Source organism: Lactuca sativa, chromosome 8, assembly GCF_002870075.4.
Source record: "Lactuca sativa cultivar Salinas chromosome 8, Lsat_Salinas_v11, whole genome shotgun sequence".
NCBI classification, from domain to species: domain Eukaryota; kingdom Viridiplantae; phylum Streptophyta; class Magnoliopsida; order Asterales; family Asteraceae; genus Lactuca; species Lactuca sativa.
This window is the reverse complement of record NC_056630.2, coordinates 184,769,850-184,780,074: the sequence shown is the minus strand read 5'-3', so window position 1 is coordinate 184,780,074 and position 10,225 is coordinate 184,769,850. Positions and strand designations below refer to the sequence as shown.

General features: G+C 32.5%; 1 protein-coding gene across 2 annotated transcripts; it reads right to left on the bottom strand.

Annotated features, from left to right (window-relative positions):
• Window positions 1-222: 222 nt before the first annotated feature.
• Window positions 223-4,910, bottom strand: LOC111877384 (MLO-like protein 10). 2 transcript variants are annotated; one of them, XM_023873914.3, is made up of 15 exons: window positions 4,497-4,910; window positions 4,087-4,144; window positions 3,794-4,002; window positions 3,566-3,682; window positions 3,391-3,451; window positions 3,039-3,127; window positions 2,592-2,666; window positions 2,398-2,486; window positions 2,235-2,284; window positions 1,978-2,018; window positions 1,704-1,877; window positions 1,573-1,608; window positions 1,120-1,187; window positions 975-1,035; window positions 223-788 (listed from the first exon to the last, which is right to left on the bottom strand). In XM_023873914.3, the coding sequence occupies exons 1-15, from the start codon at window positions 4,623-4,625 to the stop codon at window positions 366-368; spliced, it is 1,680 nt and encodes a 559-aa protein (XP_023729682.1). In that variant the 5' UTR covers window positions 4,626-4,910; the 3' UTR covers window positions 223-365. The 2 variants fall into 2 exon arrangements, with proteins under 2 accessions (XP_023729682.1, XP_023729683.1); XM_023873915.3 differs by having other exon boundaries at window positions 4,087-4,134; window positions 4,497-4,636.
• Window positions 4,911-10,225: the final 5,315 nt, after the last annotated feature.

Here is a 10,225-nt window from a genome sequence, read left to right as displayed (position 1 = left end):
AAATGAATTGAATCCCATTCCACCAACCAAAGGCATTACAATTTTTCCAATATTCCTAGAATCAAATTTCTTTCAAAACATTCTAATTCCTTTGATACATTAAAATTCCTTTCGTGATTATGGCCCATCTCCATATTGCATTCTAATTCCTTTGATACATCAAATTTTATCGTATATATTGCATTCCGTAACCAACCAAGAATTTTAAGGTACAACATACAGTTTCAAGAATATTCCCAAAATGCATATATTTACTATTACACAATCAAATACCCCATACATAAAACCCCAAGAAATAACAACCAAGATAAAAGTTAAACATTACTATATCTCTACAACAATTAAAACTAAATTCGACAAAAATCTCATTTTGGTGGGGCAGGTTTGGCAAACGAAAAATCATCCTCATTCTTCATTTCCACTTCTTGTTGACTCTCATTAACCAACTCAATCTCATTATCACTATGGTAATCAACCCTAACATCAAGCAATTGTCTAGTAGATGATTCCGGAGAGAGTGGTTCGCCTTCAAAATCGGATACATCCGTGTCCTCGTATGTGAAATTAGACCGTGTTGAGTGGCCTGTGGTTTGGAAACGGTGGAGCATAGCGGCGGCGGTCCGGGAGGTGGTGGTGGCCATCGGATGAATAGGGCTGGCGGCAACACTCCCGGCGGTTGATCTAGTAGGGGACTTGCCGCCGTGTTTCCGCTTCACCGCCATTCGCCATTGCTTTAGGGCCTTGGCGGTGTGTTCATCGAAGATGGACTTCTTCATGTTCGACCCCATCTGCATACAGATACAGATACAGATACAGATACAGATAGAAGTCAAATTTAACATTGTTGCATAGATAAGCATTTAACTGATTTCTTTTTTGCCTACATTTTTTCAATTTTACCAATTTATTGGTTATTAATAAAATATAAGTCAAAGTTAACAGTTTTCACATAAATAAAGTAGAAATTATCGAACCTGGGATAGAAGGGCGTATAACGGAAGTGTTATATAGCTACACAAAATCAAAACTCCTACCCTGAAACACAAAATATATACATATTATACATCAAGAAATGGTAAAAAAAAATGTGGTCAATCTGTTAAAAAAAAAAATACTCACCCGAGAACAAGTTTTAGTATTACAAGTTTCATGTTATCATGGAAGCAAGAATTGATCTTATATTCATACTGCACATGCACAAGAAATAAAACAGTATCGTGTTACCAACGGTTCCCTCTAAAAAAACAGAAATTTAAGAAAAAAAGTATTTATAAAAATAAAAAAATAGCAACGTGCTTTAATTCATTTATAGATTAGAGCATTGTACTTTTATTTTTATTTTTCTTATTAATACACTATACATTGAAAAACCTACCCAACTATATAGCATTATACTTTCAAAGTATTTCCTAAATGTAAAACCCTCGATTTAAAGAAAATGTATTTCCTAAATGTAAAAGATAGCAACATAGTTTAAATTATTTGTGTATTATATCATTCTATTCAAGTTGCTATTTATTGAACTTAAGTACTTATAAGTTATAAACATCAAAACAAAAAGCAGTTTATTACCCAAATCCACAAGAAGTAAGTTATCTGGAAGGCATTCTGTGGTAACAAAGAACCAATAAAACAGTTAGTGACATGAGGATAAATAAATATCAAATATGTGATTAAAAAGTCCTAAAAAGTAAAATCTCCACCTGAAAAAGGGCAAAGTGTATGAGATGAAGCATCAAACGTGGCCTTGAGAACCAAAAATATTTATCAGAGGCTTGAACAAGAGGAATCCCTTGGATAACTGCATGTCTTTCGGTGATTTCAAGAGCCATTTTTGTTAAGATCGATTGAAGCTTTGTTCCAACTGCTAATATAACCTACACAGTAAAATAAAAATAAAAAATGTCAACGCACATAAATCGTCTGTGCAAAAAGACTATAATGCCCTGAAAAAGACGGATGAAGAAAACCACGTACGACTAATGGAATTATCGATGCCCAGAACATCGCCTGCCATCCTGCAACAAATTAGGGTTTTTATGAAGGAAATTTTGCAGATTTCAAAGCAATTCATAATGAAAAGAGATTGAATTCGACTTTTTTTTGAGTCAAATGGATTTCATTTCAACTTTGAAATTGAAATGGATTCTAAAGATTTTGCACAAGGTTTTGATAATCATATTAAACTTACGAACATATTCAACAAATTCCAAGTTAATGATTTAGTGACTTACCATTAACATTTAGAAGCAAAAAGATCACAAACGACGCCCATAGCACTGGGCTACAAAACATCAAAGGGTTATTAATTAGTGATTACGTCTTTATACTCTATTATAGCAATGAAAATTTATTTGTATTTGAACAATTTTTGTCACATTGACAACCTATTTGTACCTTACTCCCACAACAACTTGGAAATCGTCCTCTAATGATCGTTTAATGTACTTTTGGAAGTTGAATTTAGTTCCAGGGGCCAAATGAAGCTAAAAGAATCGAACAATTTCCAATTTAGAAAAAAAGAAAAAAAAAATTACATAAATAAATAAAAAATTAGTAAAGAAACAATAAAACAAGTAATAAAGTCTCACATTTATGAATCCGTTTCGCAAGGTCATATAATCAGACCTACTAACAGATCTAAAAAATTGACGAAAGAAGCATCCCTACATAAACAAAGCTTCCATAAGCAAACTCATGATATAAAAGTATAGGATTAAATGCAAGAAATAGAAATGTACTTTTGTTAATTTGTTTATTATAGCTCAATTGTACTTTGAAAAAAATACCCAATTATAGCTATAGTAAGATTTAAAAAAAAATAATAAAAAAAATAAAAAAGGTTGGATGTATAATGCTATAATCGGGTGGATTTTCTGAAGTATAGGGACTTGATAAGAAAAAAAGGTGAAACTACAATGTTGTAAGTAATAGAATATAGAAAGAAACTATTAGGATGCTATATTACACAAATAAATGAAAGTACATTTTTTATTTCTTGCATTTATGAATATTTGATGAAGTTTTTGAGAACTTACAATGTAAAAGAAAAACGGGATTCGGGTCCAAAAGCTTGTATGTGCTCTCACAAAAGAAGTCTCGTGTGTAAGCCTGAATCTTGAAGGATCTGTATTTTGATTTTACATTTTCATTTTATTTGGATTATGATCATGAAGTATTGATTTGGATTTTTACATTTTCATTTTATTTAAGCTTTTGGGAATAATATTTTTGTTTCTTTGTATTATAAAATTGTACTTTGAAGAATTTACCCGATTATAGCAATATCATTCAAATACAAAGCAATTTTCACTTCTATACTTGAGTAGATTTTTCAAAGTATAATATCCAAATAAGAAAAAAATCAAAAGCATGTATTTATCTATATACCATTGGAAAATTCGTAATCATGGGATAATGTCTCTTGTTCCCATTGCTTCCACCCACGAATCTATAGAGAAAAAGTAGCACCAAATCTCATCAATATATAAAACATATTATTTTGATTATGTGAATTGCATAAAGAATAAAACAACAATGTTAGTAAACAATAAACATAGCGTACCTTTAATCTCCCAAGAGCCATTGTTATAGCACTATATGCAACGTGCAAAACAGCAAGAAAGAATATGAGTATGTGCAATTGATGTAGCCCATCAACAGTTATAAGCGGCACTTTCCCCTATCAAAAAACAAACTTAAAATCTCAAAATTACAGATTTTGCAACAAAGGGTTTGTTCATATGAGATTGTAAATCGTTTTTATTTATGATGAATTGATTGTTTGAGTTACCTTTTTGCAAGTAGATGCTTTGGCGCCAGCTAAAGATCTGCGCTCTTGGTACCATAGAAGCAATCGGTGGGCTACTTCTTCTTCAACTTTTTCTTTCTTTTTAGTACATGGCAACATCGTGTCAGCAATATCAATGGGGATGCATATTTTCGCAATGTAATATTGACTAAAAGTCAATATTAATGAGATAAACCCTAGAACCATTAGCTCTACATGTTCGAAGAATTAAGGGTTAGAAACCAACGCGAATTCTTGAAAAAAAAATTGGGGGTGAATATGAGTGTGATGTATACCAGCTTTGACCTTTTCCAGAGCTTCGAACAGAGCTTTCTTGTGCTTGTCTGTGAAAAACTGAGTGTAAATTTCGTTCTTTCAGTAATTTCCAAACATAAAATTCAAGAATTTGATTTTCAAGATTTATAATAAAAAAACAAATTATCGGTAGTCAATCAACATCAATAGAAACCAGGGTCAAAACTACAGAAGAACTCAATTCATATTCTACAGAGAAAACTGGGAAATTTTCCAAGTGGGTGTTACTTAAAAGGTTAAATAAAACTAAGAGATTTTGACAAAAACGAAGTCAAAGAAATTACTACGCGGTTTCTGGGAAGAGCTGGGAAGAACAAAAACCCACAAATTTGAGGGGGGAAATGGAGTAAAAATGAAAGGAAACGAGCAAGAATGGTGGAAAAGCAGTTACCTTTCCAAGTCTATGAAGAACTTTCTCTAAAGCTATGGAGACGACGATGATGATTGCACAAACACCAGCTACAGCCCATGTCGGCGTTTGATCAAGTTCTCTTGTACCTTCACTTGTATCCCCTGCCATCTTGACCCTCAAACACAATATTTAGTGAAAGATTTAAGGTTTTTGAGACATGAGTTTATGAAGAAGAAGAAGAAGAAGATGATGGTTTTATATGAAGCTTGGTCAGAGCAATGTTTGGTTTGAACTTTAAGGGGTTCTTAGTTGACCGACACTGATCTGTTCATACACAAAAGAAGAAGAAGAACAGTGGAAGGTGACTTGGGAGAATGGTGGTATTGGGTAGATCCTATCTATCTGCACACTTGTTAAGCGCGAGTTGAGGTTTTGTCCATCTCAATTATTTAGTTTAGAAAACAGCAACATACATTTTAATAGTATATTTTAGAGTTATGTGTATGGTCCCGGAAGTTTGCCAATTATAACTTTTTTAGTATAAAGGTCTGTTTCTTTCAAAGATGGTCCCTAATCCAAACCTTTGTATCTCTAATGGTCCCTCGCCCTTACTTATGTCTGCCCACAACCATAAATCATCCAAACCTTTGTATCTCTGAGGGCATTTTAGTATTTTTTTTTTCCATGCACGTTTAATACCCCCTTTCCCGATCTTTGAACATAGATGACGGGAAAGGAGAGATTAAAAAAAAAGGGAAGGTTTTGCTGAGACTCAAGTTAGCTTCTGAGAGAAATGTAAGAATTGCTGCTCTTAGCCGGCCTGGGGCCATGAGACCCTAACTCAAATACCTCAGTCGATGCTACTTAGCCTGTTGTCGGTCTAGCTCTCAGAGTTCCGGATATACTGTTTTTCCTTGCTCTTTTCCCTTGCATCGAAGCTAAAATCCAACCAACGAAGCTTTGTCTAATCTAATAGGGGCTCGGTTCGGTTCACCCATCATACCTACTAAGTCGAAGGTAGGCAAACTCGGACCAGTGCAACAAAGTTTAGACTCTCGCGATTGGGATCTATAACAGAAGAGGTTGTGCAACCAGCACCATGAATCGAGCTCAATAATCATGAGGAAGTTTCAATCTTCGAGACCACTTTACAAATTTGTTTGTACTTATGTTTTTGTTCATGTATGCTTAATACTCTGTGTGTGTGTGTGTGAACATATCAACTTGGTAAGAAACATCTTATTCAGATAGAAAGCGCAACGACTTAGGTAATGTTTGATATGAGTCTAGCCGAGTTAGCTCAGATGTTTTTGGCTGACTCGGTCAGAAAAACGTGTTTGGTAGTCCAAATTTGTGCATTGGACTCGGTAAGAAACATCTTATTCAGATAGAAAGCACAAAATAGTTTACTGAGAAAAGGGGGATACGTTTCCATCTTTACCCTTGCCATACCATTCTCTTTCAGCGCCTCCATCCTCATTCTTATCCTTCAATTATTTCAATGCCTCCATAGCCATAAAACAAACCAGCACACATCGATATTTCTATGATATTCAACCACTAATGATCTCCTCCATACCAGCACCTCCATAGACGGCTTCTTCTCATCAGGTACGATTCCTTCATACCCATTCATAGAAGATCCACTTAAAAGTTTTAACTGATTTGCTATTGAAAATGGGTTCCGATTTATGCATAATTATGATTTGCCGTTGAAAATGGGTTCCGATTTCTGCATAATTAGATCAATAAATTCTTCTAATCATGTCTGAACTTCTCTAAAAGTTCTGAATTTTGCTAGATTTCTACATAATTTGGTTCGGAAAGTAGGCTGGAGCTAGATTTCTACATAATTTTGTTGTTTAACTATTATGTTCCTGTTTGAACTTCTCTAAAAGTTCTGAATTTTATTGATATGTTGATGTTTTCTCTTGAATGTTCGTTGTTTCAATTGATTTTGTTGTTGAATTTTAAAGGAATCTGTAAAAAGTAAAAAGAAAGCAACTTTCTGATATGTTGATATGTTGATTTTGTTAATTTTGGTGTTGATTTTGCTTTGAGGATTGTGATCAGTTTTGTTGTTTTCTAGAAATCCCACATACATATATGTTAAACACATATATATCTCTTGAATTGAACACATACATATCTATTGAATTGATTTTCCTGTTGATCTTAATCTTGATCTTTATAAAGCAAGCGATAAAAGTTATGAATATTTATATGTTAAGATGTTGGTTTTTAAATGATTTGTTTGTAATTTACATTTTGTATGACAATTTTTATGTTTTTATAATTATTCAGCAACTTCATCCATCACTGTATAGAGTAGCATGGTAAAATTGTCATTTTTAATCGGCCATCACATTCAGTCAGATGTACAATTAAACATCATGGTTTCTTAATCAGTCAAATTTTATTACTCAGACAGACCTTTCCTAGTTAGCACTTTCTCAGTCAGCAACTCTCAAACGGGACCTTACATAGATTGTGTCTAGTGAGCTTTGAGAAGTTTGTCTTGCCATAGAGAAAAATAGTAATTTATGGGTAATGTTGATACCCATATTGGACGTCTGGATTGCAAAACTTGAAAATAATGTAGTTCGCTCCACAAGTGTTTAATTCATGTTCGAGAACCTATGGATGATTGGAATGACTACCGAAGGCAATCTAAATATATCTCAACATATACAAGCACACCAAAAGAAATATCAAGCACTTGGCCGCATAGCGAGTGTAAAACCCAACAAAACAGATAACAAACTATGATGAAAATATATGATAAAATTGCTAATAATAAGAGCAACACATGCCAAGATAAATCAAATTTCAATTAAAAACAAAATAACTTATGAGACATGATCATTTAATGTGGTTTCACAATCAAGATGATTATATACATCCATAGGGAGAAAACATATGGCTTGTATAACTGATCGACAATCAAACGGGGGTTGCAAATTACTTACAAATGACCAAACTGAAGAAATCGCTAGAGAGAATAAAGAAAGAAATTACCCAAAAATTACTAAAAATTTGTACATCAAGAAAACTCATAAGTGGAAAATGGATGCTTGCCACCACCTCATGTGTCCATATCATGTGATTATTTCAGTCAAAGTCGTCACTTAATGCGGCAAGAGGTGGCCAAAGTGAGTTTTTTCACAAACCCCACTCATGGTTACTAAAAGTAACTAGCAAGTGGCTAGCGGGTGATGATTTGTAGCTGCCCAAAATCTTATGACTATTTCCTAAAATATCGAAAGGTTATGTATAATAAGCATTATATATCACCAAAAAAATGACACTCCTTGATACCAATGCGCCCACAACCCCGAAACACATATAACCCTAATTTTAGGCATCTCATATAGTGGTGTACTTATGTATAGATAAAGAAGCGTGTCACAAAACTACAAAAAATACCAACGTACACATAACCCAAAAAAATATGGAAATCCACAATTACCCTGAATATAACACCTAGTTCTTATAACTTATATATCAAGAATGGTGTAGTACATATATTAGTTTAATAAAGGAGTTAAGACATGTCTTTAACTAATGTATACGAAAGGCAAATGTAAAGCATGTGTTTGTGTGTTGTTTTGATGACAGATAATGTATACCCTTTGTTATATGGGATTATAAATAAAAATATAATCCTTTTTGGTAAATAAATATAAGAGATAGTTGTAGTTATCTCAAATAAGAACGCGCTTTATATCATCAAAATCTAAGTTCGTCTGAAGAAGTTATGGTTGACTGAAGTTAAGATGAAAATCAATACGAGAATGCAATGTGTTTTTGTAAAGAACATGATGCAAAAGTGTATCAATTTTTCATATGTACACTCCAGAGAGTAAAAGAAGGACGATGACAGGCGAGTTTTGGAGATGGAGAAGATCTGAATTCAATGCGGATGGTATGAAGATGATTACACAACAAGATTAAAGGTAAACCATTCTCCTTGTTAAGCTTGATTTATGGTGTTTGTGGTGAAATTTGAAAAGCGTGATGAAACCCTAACTTTATATATCTATTTTATAGGTAGTAATCATGATAATGTTGATTATTAGGTGTAGTAATCATGTTTACTAGTATAAAACATCAAGATTAAGAGTTATTGCTTAAGATTTCTTGAATTGGACGATGATGAATAGTAACATTTATATTGGTAAATTATAACGTAAGTGAAATTAAACTTGTATGTTGATGAATTAATTTATATAGATGAGTTATACGTAGAGTATAATTGATTTTGACTTAATAGATTAAGACATATAGTTAAGTTATGCTTTAAGGACTTGTACCTTAATCTATAGTTTTGAATTAGTGTTGTGAGTATTAAATGGTGTTTGATTTATGTCTTAAGTGATTAGGACATGTAAATATTGATTTAGTGAAATCTGGTTGATTAGGAGAAATAGGGGACACTAAGGAGCAATGAAAGCATTAAGTCACTTTAATGAATTAATGGATTATGTTTTGAGTTGTAATACTCAAATATCATGTGTTATTATAAGATTTTTGGGAGTCGGAATCAAAGACAAGATCATGAGTATTGGAATTTCAAGTGATCAAGTAATCATTCGAGGTGAGTAGTCTTATTCTCTTTTTAGATGATTGATATATAGATACATGGTGAATGTTGTATTATTTGAGAGTAATTATAATTGAGTAGCTGCATATCCATATGGTTCTACGGTGGTGTGTATAATGTACTTAGGTATGTTTAATTTATATGAAGAATTATATATATGGTAACTCATTATAACTTCAGGTTGCGTATATTTAAAAAGGAGATATTATATAGTTTGATGTTTATTGGTGAGCGTTATGGATGTTTGTATTGTAAAGAATCACTCTTTTAGATATTTATTAGTGAGCCCTATGGGGTGTTTTAAGGCATCACTAATTGTTTTATTAGTGAGTCTTATATGTGTTATAATACACTACTCTAAAAGGTGTTAAATGACTTGCGGGTGTTTCAAGTAAAACGGTGTGACTTGCCAATGTTGCAAGTAAAATGGTGTCACTTATGGGATGTTCGAAATCAATTTCCATTGGTCATGCTTATTTCATAATTGAATTTATTTATTGGTGTAATAGATAGTTATGTCTAACTGATATTAGATTAGTTAATAGTTGTACTTGTTATATTGTACCTTAATAGATTGTAAAGCCTAATAGCTATCAATTGATAGATAGTTATATTTATTAAACTGGTGTATTGGAAATGTTACGATGACGGATCTATTTTGTGTTAATAGTTTGTTTAAAGATTGTAGAGCGGGGAGTATACAGGAGATTAGTAGGGTGAGATATACAATGTAGGTGCAATGGATATCTATTCGATGATTTTTGTGTGTAATATCCAGGGCAGGTGGTAACATACATCTATCTGGTGATTGATATGTCAATAACAAATATGGTGATTATGTGTATTCATATAATATTCATGTGAGATATATTATATACTTGTGGTGTTGGGGTGAGCTGTAAGTTGAATACCTACTAATAGTTAAGTATGTAATGGTGCGGTCGTTTGAAATTATATGAGATGAGTTTAATAGTTGGGGATTTATATTCGGTGAAATATATATAATTATGGTAATAAACTAAAAGGCATTATAAAGTTTGGAGGAAGGATTTATTTATAATAATAAATATGGTTAAAATTATATATATATATATATATATATATATATATATATATATATATATATATATATATATATGAATTGCAAGTTATTCACTAGGATATT

Bases quoted from the DNA above. Each gene is read 5' to 3' on its own strand.
- LOC111877384 (XM_023873914.3), bottom strand. From the start codon at position 4,625: ATGGCAGGGGATACAAGTGAAGGTACAAGAGAACTTGATCAAACGCCG. The intron at 3,683-3,793 runs GTAACTCAAACA...GTTTTTTGATAG, and splicing joins AAGCATCTACTTGCAAAAAG to GGGAAAGTGCCGCTTATAAC. The intron at 3,128-3,390 runs GTATATAGATAA...ATCAAAATACAG, and splicing joins TGATTACGAATTTTCCAATG to ATCCTTCAAGATTCAGGCTT.